We start from the raw sequence: 23,399 nt of genomic DNA, 5'->3' as shown, positions 1-23,399 counted from the left end.
TTCTGGGACTGTTAGGAAATGCTGGGCTAATTGGGTATGGAAAATCATCTATATTTTGCTCAAGAAATAAAGCTTGGCTTCCTGGTAGTCCTATTTTTAGTATAGTTCCCTAGTAGAAGTCTTTGGGATTCCCATTTGTAACAGGGTGGTATGACATGTGGAGGAAGGCTATTTGATGTTTTCATCTATGGCTGTTCCCTCTCTCTCCAGTGGTGGCCTACAGTGGAATTCCCCTTCTCTTTCTGAGAGCTTTGCTACCCTAGGGGAGAGAGGTCACATGCAGTAGAAGATGTTATCCCTCCCCGATGGTCGTCTTTTTTTTTGTTGAAGAAAGCAGAACCTCGTACAATTTACTTAGCTTGCCACTAATAGGTAACATTTAGACTTCTTCCTAAATCATAAAGCATCCCGGAGCTCCTCCTCATTCACTGCCAAGTCTTGAAGCAGGTCACATAACCTTGCAGTGAAATATGTTTTGAGATGATTTAGCAAATGTTATGATTTCTTCCTTTATTCCTCTGAGTTTACTGGACTCCTGGGGAATTCAATTAGGGCCATAATGGTTTGAAGCTACTTTCAGAGCCTCCTTGTAAACAGGGCTTTAAATGTTTAAAGATCTGTTGCCAAAGGAATCCACCGTAAGAAGATAGTTAAGTAAATAAAAGTCAACCTTATTTTCATTTGTGCATTCTTTGTAAGTGACCTCAGCCCAGAAGCAGCGACCTTGTTCTGCTCATTAATAATTTTTTGTGTCAAGCTCTTTTTCATATATTAACCACCAAATCTGAGTGCAGCAGTTTCTTTGGACATAAATCATGGGGTTTACAAAGTGAGCGGACACCAGGTTTTATCTTTTTTTTTTTTTTAATGTAAAGACCATATGAAACGCATTGCTTTGCCCTTCCTTTATTCAGACAAGATTTCAAAATAGCTTTTAAAAAAATCAACCAAATGAACCCAGAGAATTTTGTCTCTTTAGCTGTTGATGGGGGTTGGTTCATTGTCTTTGATTACTGCTCTACATTTAGTAGAGAAGTCTTGCCTTAGAGGGAAAACAGAGAATGTTTGATAAGACCCAAATGATTACAGAGATGGAAAAATAAAGGAACTTGTAGTCTAAAAGATTGAAAATAATCTTCCAGAGTTCTTTCTTAGGCTTCTGGCTTGAATGAAATTCAGACTAGGAATAAGTCAAAGTCCTATGGCCTAATGGTTCCTAGAGAATGGAAAGAAATAAGATGGGTGTCCCCTGACTTTCTGACCTATATTCCCTATGGGATGGGTGCTGTTATAAGAATGACATATATATGTATGCTTCCATTGAGAATCAAATTCAGTGAAAATATGACCTAAATTCTCTTTTGACTAGTAGAAGTGATGCTTTAATGTCAGGACTGAACCAGTCATTAATCATGACCTTGCCTAAGGGTAAAACGTCCTGGCTTGACCTGGGTCTGAGTTGTCATTCTTGTACCTGTCCCAGGATTAATAACACTTAAGTTGAGGAGGGCTTATTCCCAAAAAGTTAGTCTTCAGAGGATCTTTTTTTTTTTTTTTTTTGGTAAAAATGAAAACAGCTCACAAAAGCCTACCTGCTAACAGCAGATTGAAACCCTTGCTTGCAGAAGGATTTCAGTCTGGATCAAGAGAAGTAGCAGTCATAACACTCATTACAGATTCTTGAATTGATGAAATACACATAATAAAGATGTCAGCACTCTGGATACCTCATTATAATGCATTCTAATTCTGACTTGTAGGGAAAGCCTACAAATCATGCTGTGTAAAATACAGGTATAAATGTGAAAGGCAATGTGAACCAATGGCAATGGAGCATTGGAAAGATCGCTGGACTTGATTGATACTGAGTCCTGCAATTTAGTTCTAGCTCTACTACTCGCCTATCGTGTGACTTCAGGAAAGTCAGTGCCCCTCTTCACCAATCTGGGTCACAGTTTCCTTATCTGTAAAGTGGGAAGGAGGCTACTGTCATCACCTATCTGAATAGGAGGTTGTTTTAGGAAAGTAGGTTTTAAACCTTGAAGAGCTATTGAAATGTAAGCCATAGTTTTGGATGCCATATTTAGGAGGGTTATAGAAACCATGCCAAAGGATGATTGGTTCAAAGAATTGGGAACATTTCACCTAGAGAAGAGAAAGTGACAGGTTGGGTGGGCATGATAGTTGTCTTCAAATATTTGGTAGATTCTCGGACGAGGATTAGTATTGCTCTTCATGGCCCCAGAGTGCACAACTGGAACAATGTGTTCAAGTTATGGGGAGACACATTTCAGATTACCTAAGCACGAGCTCTCTCAATAGGGAGTGAGTTCCTTATCACTAGAAGTCTTGAAGTAGATAATGACTTATTTGGAATACTATAGAGGGAACTCCTTTCCATGTATGAAACATACTAGATATCCTCTAGGACCTTTGTAACTCTAAGATTCTCTGACTATGACCATTAATAATCAAAGATTTAATTATACACATTAGACTCTGTTTACTAAGGCAAGAACAGACTCAGATATGTTAGCAAGATTTTCATTACCAAGGAATACGTCCAAAAATGTTAAACTGGAACATGAAATAAACAGAATAACAAATCCAAACATTTGCACAGTTTTTCTATGGTCCATACAGAATAAATAGTGTGTGGTTCTTATCTTCAAGGGGCCCATGTTCTAACAGGAGAGGTAAGTAAAAAGACTCTTTAGCTAGAGTATAAAATTCAAGATAGGCAGGGCTACAACTAAAGTGCTATATTACATCTTAGGAGGGAAGGATCATTTCTAATTTGTGGGATTGGGGATCAATTCCTTGAAGAACTGGTGCCTGAGTCTTTAAGAGATGGAAGGATTAAAAAGATGGTAATAGCATCGAGTGGAGGATCAATGGCAGACAGAGGGAGTTACGTCTTAGAAAGGTGGGTTGGAAATAGACACTACTATTGGGAAGGGGTCAAAAGAGACCTCTTTGCAAGTCACTTGAAATGCATGTGAGATAGTAACTAAATCATCCAGAAATGGTTTTTCAGAGACCACAAAACAGAGACATTTCCCCTTATACACTCTCTAGGAAAAGTGTTCTTGAGAGCCTCCTCCCCTTTGTTCATTGAGAAATAAATAGCTGTTCTGTGAAGGAGGCCTTCTCATTTTGTGCTTTTTCCTGCCGATCTAATCCAAGGGCTTAGGGATCATGCTTTGACCATAGCTACAGAGATAATTAACTTTTTCAACAAGAAAGGGCTAGATCAGAGTAATGTGCGACTTTGGGTATTTCTTCTTTCTAAAGTGGAAGGAAGGTTCCTTGGGAACTTCCTTCCAAATGCTCTGGTTTTTCATCATTTACACACTAATAATAAAGTAGAGATTCATACACCAATGCAACGCAACTATATACAGTACAATGCAATGCAATACAATACAACACAACACAACACAGTATAATGTGAGGAACATATAGAAAGCACCTACTGTGTGCAGAACACTATGCTTGGGCTGTTCCCTTCTTGGAACTCATAGCCTAGTGTGAGGGGAAAAAGAAATCTAAACAGCTAGCTCTGATGCACAAGGTTGCGTGTTCAGAGTACAGTGAACTTGTCTAAATGTGGTCGATGGATGGGAATGTAGCCTTTGTGTAACGCCATTTTGGAAATCTTCAGAGAATTGACCTCTTTGGCTTCAGCTGTAATGCTTTTAAAGGATTCACTTCTTGAATCAGGCAGCAAGTAGAAGTGCCTGTTTAAATAAAATGAAGGTATGTGTGGAACACCAACAGAGTGTAGGACCTAACCCACAAGCCATTACATAGGGTCATAAGATATTAGATTGAAGGATGCAAAGGGCAACCCACTGCCCTCTCGGAGAGCTCTAATTGTTAACACATTTTTCTTTACATTAATCCTAAATTTGCCTCTTGGTAACTTCTAAAGGTTGTTCTAGGTCTACCCTCCGAGGCCAGGCAGAATAGGTTAATCTCTCAGATGATGCAACCTTTCAAATTCTTCATGGATTCAATAGTTGTCATGTTCCCACTAAGCCTAAGCATTTCCATTTTCTTCAATACATTGTTATATTTTTTGCTCTTGAGTCTTCCTATGCAGCTTATCTCCTAAAATGTGCCCAGAACTGAAGAAAATACTCCAGAAGTAGTTATACCAGACAGAGATTAATACCAACATTAAGAACACCTTTATTCTGACCTGATGGGAGGCAGGATGGGTCTTAGGTGTTTTTAGTTTGTTTGCTTATTTTGGTGAGAGTGATGAATGCTATTTCTGCTAGCCACTCACTGTTCCATGCTGCTGGGCACCTTTTCTCAAGGCAAAATCCAAACTGACAATGCCATGCCCACAAAGTGCAGAGGGAGCAGCAATTTGCTTGTTAACTTGAAAATGTGCAGCCATCGATTTCCTAGCAGGTTGTGTGATGTGGTGTGTCCAAGTTTGTCAGTGTCAAACACATAGAATCTTGATCATGAGTAAGACATTACATTTCAAGAAAGGAGATGTTACTCTATAGTGATACACTGTCTTTCTTTAAGGTGGCCAGGGTCCTTAACAAATGTTTTGAATTGACTATAGAGTTGGACTTCCTAACATTTGGAATTGTTCAGATGTGGAATGTCTTGTTTTCAAGAGGTAGTAGGTGTTCCATTACTGGAGGTCTTTCATCAGAGACTTGTTGGCTGCTTATTGAAAATCCTGTAGAACTAACTACTGCTCAGGTCATGGTTGAACCAGAATGCCTTAGAGATTTTGTCCAGCTCTCAGATTCTGGTAGTCTGTACTCCAGTCCTTTAGGACCCATTGTCTCAATTCAATACCCAGTGTGGGAGCTGTGAGTATGTACTCAATTTTTCCACTTTTCCTAGTGAACAGCTGACATCACTCTGAAAAGTAGAATTGGAAGAGACTTTGAAAATCATCTAGTCTAATCCTTTCATTTTACCAACAAAAGAAACTGAAACATAGAGAGTGGAAGGGGTTTGTGTTAAGGTTAAACAGCAAGTCAGTGGTGACTCAAGAATTAATTCATAGAATCACAGAGCTGAAGGCATCTCAGAGGCCCTTTAGTTCAACTTGTCCATGAATGAGGATCCCTCCCTCCTTCTCCCCCGCCCCAATATCCTTGACAGATAATTATCCAGTCTTATCTTGAATACCTCAAGTAAGAGAGGCAGCACATTCTATTTTTTTGATAGCTCTAATTAATATTTTGCCTCTTACATTAGACCAACATATATAACTTATATCTATTGCTCCGAGATCTGCCTCTGGAGCAAAAACGAACACTTCTAATTCATCTTCCACATCACCACCGCTCAGACTTTAAAGAAAGCTATTCTGAACCTCCTTATTTTTATTTTCTCTAATCTGGGCATCCTTAGTGCCTTCAACAAGTCTTGATCTTCATCATCACCATTATCAAGATCTCCTTCCTCTAGACACAGTCCAGCCCATCAAAATTTGTCCAAACATGGTGCTTTGAACAGAACATGATATTTCAGAGTCTGACAAGAACAGGGAACAGTAGGATGATCATTTCTTTCATATAGCTCTCAATGTAGTCTAAGATCTCTTTAGTTTTTTTGGCTGTCACAATTCACTCTTGACTCATTTCAAGCTTATAGTACCCCAAAAATCTCAGGTCTTTTTCAGCCAATTCATGCAGTGCATTTGAACTCTTTGCCTCCCCATCTTGTACTTATGGAGTTGACCATTTTTTTTTTTTTTTTGGAGTCAATTTTTTGAACTCAGGTGTAGAACTTAATCTTTTTTCTATTTCATTTCCCCTTATTGGATTCAAAGCACATACAGGTCTCTGTCAATCTTATAGTGTAATATAAATGGCCAGTTGTTATGCTTATTCTGAAGATAGGGCTCTTTCCGTTGCCGAAGCACACATTCCTTCATCCGTGAGTATGGATCACGTATGAGTCATACATGAGTCAGGAGCTGCCACAGAAGAGCCCCCCAGTGGTAGACTTTCCCAGTTCTGCATTTTCTCTGTTATCCCTACTTATTTTTATAAATGTTTCCAAACAGACAGAGCCCCTACAGTGGCAATCTTAGGGGGCCAGAGGAGAGCAAGAATGAACCAAATCCCTTGGGTTTCAGGGGGGAAAATAAAGCTTTCGTTAAACTGAAGAGAAGGGGTTCAATTTTGCCGTTAGGGACTTTTGGCCTTATTCCAAGATTCAAACATTTACCTGACATTGAACAGAATAGAGAAGTAAGAGGTAGGTAGCCCTGCTGAACCTGTAGAGTTCTAGCGTCTCAGTGCATTTCCCTTCCTGGGGTCTGCTGAGCCTAGCTTCATTGAAGTTTCTATGAAAAATTAGGAACTCTTTTGCTTCTCATTCGGGGAATGCTGTTTTCTCTGAAAGGCCCCTATTTTGATAGAATACTTGAAAGTCTGAAAACTGAGTGCAGCTTTCCACAAGTTTTAAATGCCATTTTTTTTTTTTAAAGCTTTCCAGTAGCCTCCAGATATTAGCAGACGATGGCCAGAGCGGGGAGGCTCAAGAGGTCAGGTTACCGAATGGGCACTATTGTGCTTGTTGGATTTCAGAGGCATTCTTTTTCTACCTCAAGTAGCAAAGGCCAGATTACACCGGAACCTCAAGCTAACCTGTTCCAACATGCTTCATGTCTTTTGTACATATTTAGAAAGAATGGGTCCTCACGCAAGCATTTCAAATCCAGAAACAAATTTGAAAAAAATTGCTACAACATGTTGACTGATTTCTTGCCAAGTCAGCTAGTGAGAGCTTTCTTGATTGACTCCTGTACTGAGAAAATTAGAGGGGAAAGCATGTACCTTCTGTAATTAAAAATTTAAGCCTCCTTATACCCTCAGTGCTCACTTTCTTTAAAACAAGCGTTCTCTCTTTCTCTGTCTCATTCTCTCTCTCTCTCTCTCTCTCTCTCTCTCTCTCTCTCTCTCCCTCCCTCCCTCCCTCCCTCCCTCCCTCCCTCTTTTCCTCTCCTCTGTTTCCCTCTTCTTTTTCTTTCCTTTTCCCTGTCTCCTATTCCTCTTTCTACTTTTGCCTACCTTTGTATTTCTTCTCCAGTCCTCTCTTCCCCTCCTTTTTTGCCTCTCTCCATGTTTGCCCATATTCTTCCTTCTCTCCCCTCCCTGCCCCCTCTCTCCTTCTCTCCCTACCCCATACCTACTCTCTCCCCCTCTCTTAGCTCTCCTATATTAGCAACGTACTCTGTTAACTCAGGTGTATTAACTTTTCCTTTTTTTTTTTTTGTATTGATACAATAGCATGGCCCTGGGAAATGACCTTCTACAGATTACATTGAGCTGCATAGATTCAACCCAGAAGAAAGGTTAAAAGACATTTTTAAAAATGATGCTTGTCAGTAATAGAAGGAAAGCTATTTGTAGCCAGCAGGTGAGCTGGAGAATACTACAGGGTGTGGCAGAGATACTAATAAATTAGCTGCCAAGCCCAAAACTATAACACACACACACACACACACACACACACACACACACACACACACACACACACACACCAAGGGGGGGAACCCCCACAAAGCCCCACTATGCAGCTTTTTCTAACCATAGAAGCATGACAGCTATGAGAAAGGAGTGCCGTGGGGAATTCTTTTAGAGTTTGATTTTTTAAAAAATATGTTTGACATGGAAAATGTTTTAGTACAAATACGGCAACTGGTATTAAACTTACCAAAGGGGGGGAGGGGAGGGAGGAATTGCAGTGCAGTGTGGAGCAAGGATGAATAATGCATGATATTTAAAGAAAGCACAGCCCGAATGTTCTGGGAGCCGTCCATGCTGATAGTTTGAATGGCGATTTTTTTTTCCTATTTAAAGCATCATTAATTCAGCATCTTTGTGATGTTTTTTAACCTGGTAAAATATTGACCAAAGAAACATGATTTAACTTAGATTGGTCTATTCTTTCTTCAAATAATTTAGCTTAAATATTAAGGAGATCAGTGGAATTATTTAAGCATCAAACGACAATCATTTACTATAAAAATAATTTGATCTTGTTATCTGTTTAAAGAAAAAAAAAAATAGCACACCACCCCCACATAACACTGCGAGCTAAAATCAACCTCATGGAAGGGGGAAAAGCAAGATCCGATATTTTGAACACTGCTCCATAGGAGATCGGCACAATATAGTGTTAGTGAGTGCATTGTCGCTTAGCTCCGTATGCAATCAGAAGCCAATTGTTACTGGACTGTGGACAAGCACACACTGTGCTCAATGGTCTGATGAGGTATTATGGATATGATGCAAAAAGACCATGTGGATTAGAAACTCACAATTTGTTAAAAAGTGAAAGCAACTTAAACATTTCCATTGGGTCAGCTGAGTAGCTCTTCATGTGCTAAGCAGAGTGAACTAGTTCTTAGGATTCAGGGAATTCGGGAAGGTTTCAGGTATAGAAATTTAAATGGACACTTCTAACCTTTGAATGGCCCTCCATCTATTCCTTGGGATCCCTCCACATTCTATCTTCATTATTGCATTCTGCATTCAATGTGAAAAAGTTCATGCAAAACAGCTTGATTATTATAAATGTCAAAAATGTGCAGAGGAACAGCCTATTAAAATGTAGCCTAGAGACAGTACATAACACTGACTTTAAATAAGGAGCTAGAACCAAAGTGATACTCCATTAAATCACTGTTATTGGGTAATTTTTCCATCAGTGTATTAATTTTTGTTTACAGGTCCCCCTGCCCCCAGTAAAGTCCTTTCTAGCATTTCTCATGTCTTCAGGCCACCAAATGTGGCTGGCAGCCCTGGGAGGCAGAAGTCCCTGAAGTTACCCCCTTTTGAAGATTGGTGGCTAATTTACTGAATTTAGCATTAGTATTTGCCCATGCCCTACACTTACTCATAGCCTCATGACAGGATCCAAGACTTAAGAGCTGAAAGAGGCCTTAGAAGTCATTGAGTCCAACCCTATCATTTTACAGATGAGGAAACTGAGGTCTAGAGAGGCTAAGTGATTTGTCCAAGATCACACACAAGGATTTGAGCCTGGGGCCTTGGGCTCTAGGTGCTGGTGCATGCTGGTGCACCATATGTAATGTCTGCCAGGTTGCCTCATTTCTGGGGAAAATGTGGTTTGATTTTTATCAAATTATTGCCAGATTTTATTTGTAAAATGTCAGGGAGGGCATAATTCTGTGTCAGGGAAGGTCGATACCAAATAACCAGACAGGGTTACTTTACCACAGAAGTACTTGACCTAAGGCATCATGATATTTGGGGTTCCTATGATTTGCCTGGTGACAAAGTGCCCAATAGTTGGTTTTCTTTTCATGATAATAATGGTAACATTCTTAGGAGTTAGTATTGTGAACAGTGTGATTATAGATTTGGGAAGTAGGACGTACAAGAAGCTTTGATCTTTCCCCTTACCACCTTGTTGTGAGTACTGTCCTCCTAATATTCTCTTATATTTGCTTTGAATTTATTTTCTATGTGCTCATTATATGCCTATGAGAAATAGCAAGACATCGTGGATAGCAGGTTGGCCTTAGGGACAGGAAGCACTGGGTGAAAGTCTCACTTCTTACATACACTGGCTCTGGGACCTTGGGCCAACTTGCAATCTCCCTAGGCCTCTGGGCCAATTCTCTCAGACTCTAAGTTGTTTAGCACCTGCCATTATGAGTCAGTGGAGGGAATTTCTTACCAGGAAACTGCCCCCAGTCATAAACTTACAGATCCTTTTGATAGAATATAAGCTCCTTAAGGACAGGAGCTATATTTGGTGTGCTTTCTCTTTTTTGTCTTTGTATACCCACATCCATAATACAAAGGCTGCAAAGCGTAGATGATAGGGGAGAGGCTAGGCTCCTGCCAGCGTACATCGGAAACTTCTCTGCAGTCTTGAGTCTTAGGGAGTTTTGTCTGGAGGACCAAGCAGTTAGAGGGACTTGTCTAAGGTCACATGGCAAATAGGAGTCAGATGTAGGACTTGGACCTTCCAGATACTTCCTGTATTCCATGTCTTCCATTTCATCATACTGATAAGTATTTGCTGAATGAATGAACAAGTCTGCTAGGCTGTGCAATAGGGAGATTTTACCAATAAAATTAATTTCTTTTGGGAGATCTAGTTAGTTGTTTTTGTTTGTTTCTTTTTTTTAAAGTATGATACTAGTCTCCATACAACACTGTGTGGGCAAGCCATTTTCCCTTTCCAGGTCTCAGTTTCCTCACCTGTAAAATGAGGGAGCTGGATGAGATGGTTTCCTAGGCTTTATTCCAGTGCCAGCATTCTGTGAATCACTTTGATCTTTGTGGGCCTTTAACTCCTAGGGAGGGCCTAGAAAATAAGACATTTTCCAGAAAGCTGGTGGTTCAGATTGTGCTATTGGATGAGGATGACTTTGTCTTTCCCCGCACCCCCCCCTCCCCCACCCGTCTCCCTCTGTCTCTGTCTCTGTCTCTGCCCATATCTTTGTCTCTGTATGCCTTCCTGTTCACACCCCCAACTCAGGGGAAGCTCCCCATTTCATCTTCTTTCTTGGGTGCTAATGCCGTGTTTTGCCTCCTGAGCCAGGATGTTTCCCTAAGCCATTTGTAGCTCTAATAGAAAAAACCCATACACATCTTTGGTGCACTGCGTGTCGAGTTGGCTTCAAGATATTTTTGTACTCCTCAAAAATGATGTATTACATGATTTGTAATGGAGAGAACATGCTTGAATTGCACATTTAATTTTTTTCTCTTTCCCATCACATTTATGCGTTGCCAGTTTGCCTACTAGCAATCTCGCTTAGGGAAAGTTCCAAGGTAACACTACAAGTCTGTGCCCAACTCAGCCTTTTGTTCCTGCAGATGTTTGGGCTTAGAGCAGTGCTGTAGAGCCCAAGCAATGTGAAGACCCTGTTTGTACTTGTCTGCTGTGATTCTCTGCTCATTGTCTAAACCTGCATGTATTGTTCTCTCCGACAGGTGATAACTACCCCGTACAGTTCATTCCATCAACAATGGCAGCTGCTGCTGCTTCTGGACTGAGCCCTTTACAGCTCCAGGTATGTGCCAAAACAAAAAAAAATGTGGGACACCAGCCAACACTTTAGTGGAAAACTGCTAACCAGCTGTATGCTAAATAATGGCCTGAATGTTAAATAATTTTTTAAGCATAGCCCAGAAGGATTAACACCTTATGTACTTACCATACTGCAAATAGGAATGTCGGCTGCCAACTTCAGTGTTTTAAAAGGGGGGAAATGACACGATGACTTAGTCTCACATATTACAGAGAAAATGAATCAATAGTTGTTAGTGAATGTACACCCAGTGGTCTTTAGACATGTTCAGTTTTACCTCCCCTGAATTTCATTTTTTATCAAAATCTTTTCTGCCCCAAATGGGCTTTTTCTCCTCCACAGGCATCAAAGCGCAGTCCATTGATGGGGGGTTTTACTTTGTGCACTTTATAGAGGAAGGGATGGGCTCTTTCTCCCTCATGGCTTCATAACTGATCAGTAAAGAGCTTTAAGAAGACTGTGTTTGTGTAGTCTCAACCTTCCCAGGTTTGGGATCCGTGCTTGGATCTCTGGTCTTGGTCCACTTAGTTGCCTTCATTCATGAAGTTATTCAGAGTGATTTAAGGTCCTATTCTCAGGTCCTATCTTTGCTACTTCCTGTGTGACCTTTAGCAAGCCCCCTTTCCTCTCTGGACCTCAGTTGCCCCATTTGTAAAATGAGGGAGTGGCCTCAGTCATATCTAAATGCTTCTCCAACTCCAGCACTCTAAAAAAAAAAATAGTTTTTCTTTGGGAGATATGTTTTTACAGCTAAAAACACAAATATAAGACTGCCAAATAGAACTATCAAGTATTTAGAATTAGAAATATTAGAAAATATGTGATAATGAACATGTGAAGACTGTGCCTCATTTCCACCTCAAAAACAAAAAACACCCAGAGCAAGCAATTTCACAACAATAGCAGAAAAATCACCTTGCAGTTTATTTTTGTGTGGCCAAGCCAAGCAATGGTGAAGCACTTTGTAAAGGCTCCACCTCAACACCTCTCTCTACCATGCTCCATCCCTGCTCACAGGATAACTCTTACTTTCTCCCTTCTTCCCCTCCCTGCTCCCCCATACCCAGTTTTGCCAGTCAACAACTTCTTGTAGCTATTGAAAATTGTAAGAGATGGAGGGATACAAAAGCAAATAATTCATAATGTATAATGGCAAAGTTGTGAGGGGATAGAGTTCTGGGCTTCGAGTCAGGATGATTCGATTTCAAACCCTGGCTCTAACACTAACCAGCTATGTGACCTTGGGCAAGTCACTTAACTTCTGTTTGCCTCACATAACTATCTAAGCCTTGATGACAAAGTCATGGATGGGTTGTGATCTGTGCAGATGAAGGGAATTCCTCACCCAGAGTCACTTGTCCTGTGTCTATCAGGGGCATTGCTTCCCTGTTGTCCTATCTACTACAGGAGACGTAGTCAGTCTATAAGAATGCCAGATTCCTGTACCTTTGTTCCTTCTGTAGCTCTGTTCCATGAAAATATCTTCATTCAAATGTATCTGTTTGTTCCAAGAAAAAATAGAAGCCCAAAGACTTTGGTTGATCTGTGGAACATTGGGTTTGCTCTAAGAGAAAAGAGGCCTCAGTCTGTCCCTTGTTGGTGTGGTCATTGCCCCAAGTTGAGAAATTCCTGGTTTTGTGTCTCAGGTTCTGACAGAGTGTTTGTTTGTTTTCTTTTGCTGGCTACGCTACTAAACAGAAAGGGCATGCCTCCCACCCACAGATTAGCCCAAGACTAAAGGGCCTAAGTGAACGTTATGGCAGGAATTTGGATACCTTTGAACATGGTGGTGGCCAGTCTTACAACCACAAAAAGATTGAGGTATGAATGCTTCCATTGATGCTTCTGGGGTGGGGATGTTGTTTGTTTCAACATACTCCCAGCTGTCTCTGAAAGTGGGGACCAGGAGAGTACACCAGGTGAGGATTCCTCAGGCTTGATCCCTTTCTCCCTAAGGAGACATTACAGGTTGCTATCTCTCATTTGTAGAAAGAAAAAACAAACAAACAAACAGAACCCAAGCAAGGTTCCCAGAAGTATTCATTTGAGGTTCAGTGTTAGGTGCCGTTTCTATAATAAGTCTCAACTTTGTCTCCTTTCCCCTTCCCATTTCTTTCCCTTTGGTCTCCACCCCCCTGCCCTGTTTTGTATATTTTCAAACATGTTCCGCATACATTATCTCTATTGATTTTCAAGACTTATTTCTGTGAGATTGGTAGGATTGGGATTATGATTTTGTTGATGAGGAAACTGAGGCACTTAAAGATGAAGAGATATGCTCAGAAGGACACGAGTTACTAGTAGATCAGCCACCAGGACCCAGTTTTCCTTCCATTTGAGGGTGCCTTCTCTTATGCCAGATCTTTCTCCTCTGGTAGACTCAGTCTAAGGCAGAGTTCTGTGAGATCCCCTTGGTCTTTGATGTCTAGAAGCCGATTCAGTTGTGTCAGCTTTGGAAAGTCATGATCCTATGTTTTATATATATATATATATATATATATATATATATATATATATATATATATATATATATATATGTTCTACTGAACTTGCAATGAAGAAAACCTGGGTTTGAATCCTACATCAGATATTTGTTAGCTGTATGGCCCTAGAAGGGGCTAGGTGGCACAGTGGATAGAGTGCCATGCCTGGAATCAGGAAGATTCATGTTCTTTGAGTTCAAATCTGGCCTCAGACACTTACTAGCTCGGTGACCCTGGGCAAGTCACTTTACCCTGTTTGCCTCAGTTTCCTCACTTGTAAAATGAGCTGAAGAAGGAAATGACCAACCACTTCAGTATCTTTGCCAAGAAAACCCCAACATGGAATCGCAAAGTGTCAGACAGAACTGAAAAACCACTGAATAAGAACAACAGCAAACAACAGTGACGGTGACCCTGATACGTCATTTACCTTGCCGAGCCTCCATTTCCTCATCTATAAAATAAGACCACTGAACTTAAATGACTTCTAAGGTCCCCTGTCACTCTCAATTTATGATTCTGTGATCTTCCATTAAGAGAGATGTAGGAGAATGCTTCTTTTCTATTTTACTCAAAGCAAAGAAAACAAGTTATATCAATTTGAAACACATTCATTTTTAGGGTTTGTAGTGTTTTTGTAGGGTTCCTACATGTGATCATAATTCTAACTCCCAGCCCATGACCATGGGTCCAACTCAATAAAGAAAAATAATTATGTCTCCCCCCCTCCCCCCCAGCCTACTCTTATTTGCTTTGGAAATATCTAATATTAGTTGATTGGGAAAGGTCAGTTTTGCTATTCCTTGTCTTCTCCTTTCCCCCTTTCTCTCCTTCATCTTCTCTTCCCCCATTTCTTTCTTTTAAAACTTGTATTTCAGCAAATAATAGGCAAAGTCAGTTCTTTGGAAGAAGGGGGAAAGAATAAGATGCCAGTATTGATATAGTTGGCGAAGGAATCCACAGTGTCTTCTCTCCTCCACTTTCTGTTCACTAGGGAAATGTATGTTGGGAGTGAGGACAGAAGTGAAAGGGAGAAGTTCTAATGGGGCATGAGCAGCCGTCCACTAGAACAGAGGTAGCTCTGTCTTCTACCTGCATGGGATATCTTTCTGAAAAGCTCTGCTTTGTCTTTCTGGAAGGCTCCATATCCCGTAGTACTTTGATAATTAAGTGAAGCCTAAATATGAACTACTGGTGTTTTTATTATCATATTATCATTGTTTTTGATGAAGTTCAAATAGAAACAACACTGAGAAAGATCACTAGCCTGCCAAGTATTCTTTTATCTTCAATGTTCCATGGACTCCTACAAAGGTTGATAAAATATTTCTTGTAGTCGTTGAATAAAAGTGTTTGGAGGTAAGCCCCTCTTTGGTAGGCTTACTGAAAGCATCCTCAGTACAGTTTCACTGAGGTGACACAGTGGATGGAGCACTGGACCTCAAGTCAGGAAGAGCTGAGTTCAGTCCAGTCTTAAAAATTGTGATCCTGGACAAATCCCTTCATCTCTCTCAGTCTGTTTTCCCATCTGTAAATAGGAAATGAGGATAAAAAGAGTGTCTCCCTCAGAGAGTAGCTATGAGAATCCAGTGGCATAACATATGTAATGGGCTTTGAAGACCTTGAAGCACTATATCAATGGTAGCTATTGTGGTGGTGGTGGTGGTGGTGGTGGTGATTGTTGTCATTCAGCACCAACAGGGAAGAGATGTCCCTTATCTCTCCAACTCTCATGTGATTGTGACCTCCTCTGATAGGTCTCTGTATTTTGAGAGATTTTAGTTCCATGTAGGCTGGAGATTATGAATATCTGGTGTGGCCCCACCTATTTAAAACATATTAAAGTTTTTATGGATCATTGTTATATTGTGGGCAACAGTCTCATTTGTGATAATGTTTTGAGGTTTTTTTTTTAGTACAATTTACTGGTAGAGTTTTCCAGGATACTTTGAGGTCTATATTTATAAGAGGAAAGTTAGTATTTTCATTGGCATTAGTATTAGTATCTATTGTGTCTGGAGGAGAAAAAGCAGAGAGTCTTACCTGAACATTAGAAATGGGTCTGGGCGATTATAGTGAAACAGGCCTACCTATGACAGAATGTATAAAAGACTCTAAGTGCTTGGCAGTACCATGAAGACAGGTGGCTTTGGCTCAGACCCCAGACAGTCTCTACCCTTTGTCTTTTATTTCTCCCCTGGGTCTTGGTACCCAATTTTCACCTCCTTCTACTCACCTGGTATCTTTCTGCCTTGCCCCATGCTTCTTCAGTGTCTACTTCTCTTTGCATCATTACCTCCTTCCTTGAACCCTGCTCTCAATCTCTCTGGAGCTTTTCCCCTTTCTCTCTATCCCTCTACCTTCTTTTCACTCCACCACTAGAAATCTGGCGTCTGTTTGGTTGCTGGAAAACATGAAACCAGATTTCTATGTGCCAGGTCCACGCAGTGCTGTGTATGCCACTGCTGATCCATCTGCACAACACATGCCACATGCCAGTTGCTTTAATGAGGGTGAATGGGGAGTCTATTAATGAGGGAGCCCATGCAGTTTTCATTTGAAATTTTGACTGTCCAGGAGCAATTTGTGGCCCCTCTGCATCTTGCCCTGTTTTCCCTCTTCACTTCTCTCCAGTTTCCCCTGCCTGTCAGGAAAGCTCATCCAAGAGGGAGAGTACATGGCATATTATTTGGCAAAGACTGAGCCTGCTTGCCAGGCGGGTTTCCCAAGCCTTCCCAGCATGGTTACAACTTGATGCCCAGGAAATCCCAGAACAGCCCGGCTGACACGCACTCTTTAGTCCTTACATACAGATGCTGCTACATGAAATCTGTGACAGAACTGGGGTAGGATAATCCTGCCTTCTCCCAATTTTACAGCAGGTTTGAAAATTAGTATTATTGTTTTAAGAGCTGCTTTCATTTTCAGCTAAGGACATTCTCTCTGTCTCCTCCTTCCTACCCCCCCTCTGTTTGCAAGCTAAACAAGGAAATGCCACAGCTCTGTCAACAGCTATGATAAACTGTTGATACTAACGAGGCATTGCAATTATGTTAGCTGGATTTACTCCTAAACACAGGTTCCCCAGGAAAAAAATGCCTGCATCAAATACATGGACATACGTAGACATGTGCCACATATGCACGGCGGGCACCGGACTTCCAAAGTTATTGTCCTGCCTGAAGTGCCCAGTTATTTTGTCCTTCAAAGTTTGTCAGTTAGAACACGAATGAGGCTGGGCAAGTCTCAACAGCATTTGCAGCTGTAATCTGGAAGGTTGACGTTCTATAACTGAAGGAAGTAAAAGTACTTAAAATGGAAAGACCCTCTTCATATTAGCCTGATTTGACCCTTCCTTCCTTCCTGCCTTCCTCTCAACCTCCCTCTCTCCATTTTTCTTTCTTTTTTTCTCTCTGTATTCCTTCCTTCCTTCCTTCCTTCCTTCCTTCCTTCCTTCCTTCCTTCCTTCCTTCCTTCCTTCCTTCCTCCTTCCTTCCCTCCCTCCCTCCCTCCTTCCTTCCTTCTTCCCTTTCTCCCTTCCTTCTTTCCTTCTTTTCTTCTTCCCTTTCTCCCTTCCTTCTTTCTTTCCTTCTTCCTTTCTTCCTTTAAATTAGAGACACAGTAATGACCTTTGATTGTTTTACTGGGTACTGATCCAAGGCTCTGCTCACTGTGCCTCAGGGGCACACTATTGTAAGAGTGAAGGCCAAAAAGAATTCTATTTTTAGTTGAACTGTTCAGCAGATGGAAGCATGTGTACTCATCTATTTGAAGGTTGACGGGGTTTGAACCATTAATTTTGATAACGTATTTAACCCTGGGAACAATCAGAAACTGCAACTCTAAGGTTACAATGCTTTTGACCTTTTAGAGAACAGAGGGCACTCAGTACAGTAAACAATATATTACATTTCTACTTATTCTGATTCTCTCACACATATAAATTTCAAGGCATGGTTGACATTTGCTTTCCTCAGCTATTTTAGCATTGGTCCTTAAAGTAAGCCAAGAAGAATGTGTAGGGAAAGGGGGCCGATGTAATGTGACAGTCATGTAAATACGGTCCTTTAAATAGCTCAGATGTTAAATGTGGCCTTTTATGAAGAAATATAAATTTTTTTCCCCTCAGGAGTAGGCTCTTGGTGACTTATTTCAATGAAAAAATGGTTTTAGAGAATCGACTCTATGTAGTTTCTTCCAAATGGGATACAACCTTAAAACCATTTTTTTTATTGAGACAAATATTGCCCGATAATTGTAGCTTAGACTAAAAGTAGTTAGGCGCCAGTCTGGTACCATGGCCTATGAAGCAATACACCTGGCCTGTGCCTTCTTATTAAATGATGCATGCTCTTCTTCAGCAAATACAGCCGTTAAATATCACACAGCTTAAGTATTTCTAATTAAAATATCTCCATGTGTCAGCATATTGGTAATGTATTATTTTAATCCATTTATTTTGTTTATGAAACAGTGACATATGTTTAGATTGTGAAATATATGAGCCTTAAAAATCACTTTATTGAAGAAAATTAATTCCTACAATACTGTCTCGGTAATGTGTTCACTCACCCAGTCAGTCACTGGCGGCACTGCCAGTCTTAATGTTGGTTAGACACACTTAACAGTTTTATCTGACATAACCGTCTAGGAGAGAAGCAATAACAGGTTTGTTGCCAGACCTGCCCCCAATAACAATCCTTCCCCCATCATTCCAACTAGAGGTTTTCCTTTTCTTCTTTCTTCTTCTTCTTCCTCTCTCTCTCTGTCTCTCTCTCTCTCTCTCTCTCTGTCTCTGTCTGTCTCTGTCTCTCTCTGTCTCTCTCTCTCTCTCTCTCTCTCTCATTCTCTCCCTCCTCTCTCTTTCCCTCTCTCCCTCTCTCCCTCTCTCCCTCTCTCTTTTGTTTATTTTTTTTTTAACGCAATGAAGAAGGTGGGACTGAGTAAATGGACAAGGGATTCTGAAAGACCAATCACAATTAAAAACCAGCTCGTTACCTTTTCTGAGTTAGACAGAGTAATTTGTTTGTCAGCGGGGAGATGTTTGGGTCAGCCCTGAGATGGAGCGACTGTCAGCGGGAATTCCTACAAGACAAGTCATTTCACTCCATGTATGACTGACAGATTGTTCACTTCTCCGAATCACCAGAGAAAACAAACTTAATATTGTTACAGGCAGAGCTTCTGTCTTCATTAGCCTCAGAGAATGATTTTTATCGCACACTCAAAGACTACCTAGCTTGAGTGGGACATATTTTAACCGACTAGTTCTTACAACGATAGTGTGAGTAGTGACCTAATTGAAGTGAATAGTAAATGAAAATTTGGAAATAGGGAAATGGTTATGTAAATAATTTTTCCATTTTATTGGATGGGAATTATGTATAAAGTATCGAGGAAGCTGGAGGAAAGGGGCTTAATTAGAGCCTTAAGGCACTCTGAAAGACTGTACCGATCAGAAGGTGCACAAAAATGAAACCATTTGATTCCTGCCAACTTTCCAAAGATGAAAAAGAACAATTGAAGTTTTGCAAAAGTGAATACAAACACATATTTTATTTAAATGACTTTGTCCATTTCTAAGGAAGAATGGAAATGCAAGGAGCTGCTCACCAGGATTGGGAACCATAAAAGTATTCCATTGTGATAGGATTGGGATGTGAGTTAGGCTGACCTAGGAAGGTAGAATTTCACATGGACCAAATGAATGAGTGAAGGTTGAAGTCAATGATGAGGGGTTGGTGAATATAGCCAAAAATCTCTTGTTTTCAGGATAGCAGACACTTTGAAAGAGAAGAAATTTGTGTTCCCCATTAATCACCCCTTTATTTACTTTTGCACTTATTCCCTCTTCCTGACTTCTTCTGCCACCCCAAACCACACATACTCTTTGGATATCTAATGAGACAGGGTAGGTAAATGGTGAGAAGATTGGGACCAAGGCTGGATCAGGATATAGACCAGTGGTATCAAACTCAAATAGAAACAGATCTTTGGGTTGCATATTGACTTAGAAAACCACAAATGAACACATTATCTATGTTGTATTATGTTTTTATTTATTCTGTTAAACATTTCCCAATTATATTTTAACTTGTCTTGGGCCTCACTTGGGAATTATGGAGCTGGTGAATTTGATACCACTGGTCTAGAGTAACCTGAAGAAGCCAGGCTGCACAGCTGGTTTTTGACCCCATTTTGGGTCCAGATGTATCAGCCTTCTTAATGGTGGACCTTTAGGGGCCATAACTTTCTGTGCCCTAGTTGCTTAAACTTCCTATGGGTGCTCCTTTGGAAGTGTTCAGAGGAAGGTGGTTGGAGTAGTGAGAGAGCCTTTCATGAATTACCTAAAACTCATTAATTCATATATGGAGTAATTAAAAATACAGCAAATGAAAGGTACCAGGTAGGTTGAAGAGATGAGATTAAGTTAAAGGACTAGAAGAGTATTCTGAGGATGGGAAGGCCTTTTAATGAGACCTTAGCTTCAGAAAATCTGATTTCTCTTTGCTTCCTTTTTACATAAGAGAAGTTTATGTTTCAAGACTCTCTTTCAGCCACTCACAGCTAAAATACCTCATGAATGTATTTTTAATTTTTTTTCTAAAAACCTGATTTTTTTTCCTCAGGTTCCATAAGGTAGCACCTTGGGAGTTGGGAAGGAGTGGGCTCTACCATATAGAGCCTTGGGTGTCTGCAGGTTGATTTAGAGCTTTATAGTAGATGCAATATTGAGCCATATTAATTTATTCATTGATTTATCATTATTTATTGTTCATATATGTACAGAGCACAGCGATAGGGAAACATAATGTTTGATGAGCATTTGCCTTCATGGAACTTAAGCTCAGTCACTATGATCCAAGATGTGATCTAATGGGAAAAAACTCTGGATTTGAAATTGAGGACCTGGGTTTACAACTTTCTGCTCTGCTTTCTGGTTGCTTCTTCTTGATCAATTCATTCTACCCTCCCTGGAGTTCAGTTTCCTCATTTATATAATGAAGGAGTTAAGACAGACTCGATGTTCTCAAAGGCTCTTTTCACTTTCAAATCCTGTGGTTCTATGAAAACAGAACAATATAAAAAAGTTAAGAGATATTAAAAATAAATGTGATGTGAATTCCAACTTGGGGGAAAGATAATTTCTACTTGGGAGATCTGAAAGATTACACTATGCAAAATTCATTCATAACTTTTATTTGAGGGTTTGTGTATCAGGTAGATTGTGTTTATTGACCTTTTCTTCTGAGCAATGACAGGTATTTCTGTTGTTTAGCCAAAATACAAGTTTGAAAGTATTGTTCATGTAATGTATATTATGAGCTAAGTGAGAGCTGAAGGAGTAGGTGTGGTTAAAGATACATCAAAATGTAGGAAAGTCAAATAACTGAATCTTTCTGAATTCTCTTCTCCATTTCCCAACCACAGAATGTTTGCTGGATTTAAGAAATAGAAATCACAAAGAAATAGAATTTAAATGTTTTGACATATCAGGTGGCAGAACGAGCCGAGCAAAGATAAAAACATTTTTTAATCATATGTTAATTGAATGGGATTCTGAAGCTACAGCTGAATGGGTTTTCCCCTCAGACGTGCCCCAGCTGAGTGATAAAACTTCTGACCAGCAGAGCCAGTGTATATTTATTAATTCTGTGTCTATTGCCTCCTTTCCTGTTCCTTGGGAGAAGAGTGTGGTAGCTGCAAGCAGTAGTGTGTGTCCTAGGAAGTCTATATTTGTCTCTCTGTGTGTACTCATCCATGTAGTGAGTTAATCTGGACAAAAGTTTGCACAATTTAAACCCCACAAAAGTACTTTGCAAAACTTCAAGCTATATAGAAATGCAAGTTATTGTTGTTAGAAAATATATCATTTCAATGTACTCCCTGCTGGCTAGTCTTAGTTGTAAGTGCCAATGACTAACCTTTCTCCTACTCTCTGCTTACTCAGGACTAATATCATAAGATCTTTGATCAAAGCATGGTAGGAGTATAGATTTAGAGTCGTAAACTATGTTAGAACATCTCATCCAACACCCTCATTTTCTTTCTTCTAAGACAGTATCAGATTTGATGCCTGAACTAGCCCATGCTGCTGCTATAACCAATTTGGACTTGGCTCTCATCATCATCCATGATTATCTGAGAGTTGTGGTAATAAACATATCTATACTTGATGGACCTGAAGTTTCATATTTTTGGATATTTCCCTCATTGACTCAAAATGAAAAAGTCCCTGTCCTACAGCACCACTTTATGAGTTGTTGTGGATGAAAAAAAGCCATCAGCTAATGATCAGGGGCTCTGGTGATGATGAATGAGCTTCTCCAAATTTCATTAGGATAATCTTTGGACAGTAGTCACTTAGTTCATTACCAGTCACCTCTGATGAAAACTGACAGATGAAATCATCATTGATTAAAAAAATAGATACATACCACATATAGAACTAAGTTTTTTTGGTTTTGATTTAAACTCTCCTTATCTGTTTAACTGTCTCCTAGTCTGAACTTATAATGCTTTTAATATAATGCTTTTAATCTATGTATTTGTTACCAATGCTAGTATCTGGGGATATTTCGCATTAACTTATCCTGTTAAGTCATCTCATCACTTATTGTAGAAATGAAATTAATTGTTAAAGTGTTGTGTTTTATCCCTTGACAGGGAATCACCCATGATAGTGTTGTAATTATCATCTTATTGGTATTGCAATTACTTTATTAATTAGAAAACAACTCATGTGCTATTAAAAGGGACTTTAGGGAAACCCCAGTGATTAGAAAGTGATACAATCAGTGAACCCAGAGAGATATTAAGTTACTTTTGAAAAGCCAATAAATGATAACGTATAAGATGTGTCTTTCTGACCCATGACCAGTACAATATACTTTCTCATTGCCTTTATCATTTTATTTCCAGTGGGACACTCCTTTACATAGACAGATTTCCCATTGGCTATCATTCCCAGAACTGTGATGCAGAATCACAAAATCTCAGAATCTCAGAGGTGGAAGATACTTCAGTGACTATCTAGTCCTAGTCCAGCCAGAATTCCTTCTAAAACATCCCTAGCAGGTGGTCTTCTAACCTTGTTTTATGATGCCCCGTGACAGGCACCAGTCCATTCCACTTTTGAGAAGCTCCAGTGGTCAGAAAAGTTTCTTTTACATTGAACTCAAGTCTGCTTTTCTGCAGCTCACAGTCTATGTTCTGCTCACTGAGGCCAAGAAATAGGAATTTAATCTTTCATCACATGACAGTCCTCTACTTCAATGGATCCTTTTATGACTCAAGCACCTGGCCCCCTTAATGCTATTTGGTCTTTTTTGGATGTTCTTCAGATTGTTAATTCCTTCCTAAAATGTGGCATTCAGTACATTATTGCACATGCAGTATAACTAGGGCAGAGGATACTGGGGCTATCACCTTCTTTGTTCTTAACATATCCGAAAATTGTATTTGAGGTTTTTGTTTTGGTTTCTGTTATTTTATTTTGCTGTTTCATGCCATTGATGCAATGAACTTCTCAACCACTAAAACTCCCAGAGATTTTGTGTAGAAACTGTTGTCCATCTACATTTTCCCCAATGACCCTCTTAACCAATAGGAAGAAACGAAGTCTTTTGTGGTTTATTTATTTATTTTTTTGACCCCAAGAAATTGTTTAAAGTTCTATTCCCTACTAAATTCTGTCTTATTTGATTTGGTCCATTGTTCTATCCTATCAAGACCCTTTTGGGTCCTGACTTCTTTCTCCATTGTCAGACCAAAGGACCCATGTATGCATTCATCCAAGCAATTGATTGTCTAATATCCCAAGATCAAGGACAAATCCCTGAGGTATTCCTTAA

At 39.9% G+C, this 23,399-nt stretch overlaps 1 protein-coding gene across 28 annotated transcripts in view; it reads left to right on the top strand.

The window, feature by feature from the left end:
• SOX6 (SRY-box transcription factor 6) overlaps nt 1–23,399 on the top strand; it is a 666,349-nt gene that overhangs the window by 526,800 nt on the left and 116,150 nt on the right. For 20 of the 28 annotated variants that reach the window (XM_072619576.1, XM_072619573.1, XM_072619574.1 and 17 more), the window contains 2 exons: nt 10,965–11,044; nt 12,761–12,883. In XM_072619576.1, coding sequence (XP_072475677.1) covers nt 10,965–11,044; nt 12,761–12,883 — 203 coding nt within the window. The remainder of the gene's footprint in view (nt 1–10,964; nt 11,045–12,760; nt 12,884–23,399) is intronic. The other 8 variants (XM_072619595.1, XM_072619591.1, XM_072619592.1 and 5 more) reach the window with 1 other exon arrangement.

The sequence above is a fragment of the Notamacropus eugenii genome, chromosome 6 (genome assembly GCF_028372415.1).
Source record: "Notamacropus eugenii isolate mMacEug1 chromosome 6, mMacEug1.pri_v2, whole genome shotgun sequence".
NCBI classification, from domain to species: Eukaryota; Metazoa; Chordata; class Mammalia; order Diprotodontia; family Macropodidae; genus Notamacropus; species Notamacropus eugenii.
Note: the sequence above shows the minus strand (reverse complement) of the source record. Positions and strands in the feature narration are given on the sequence as shown.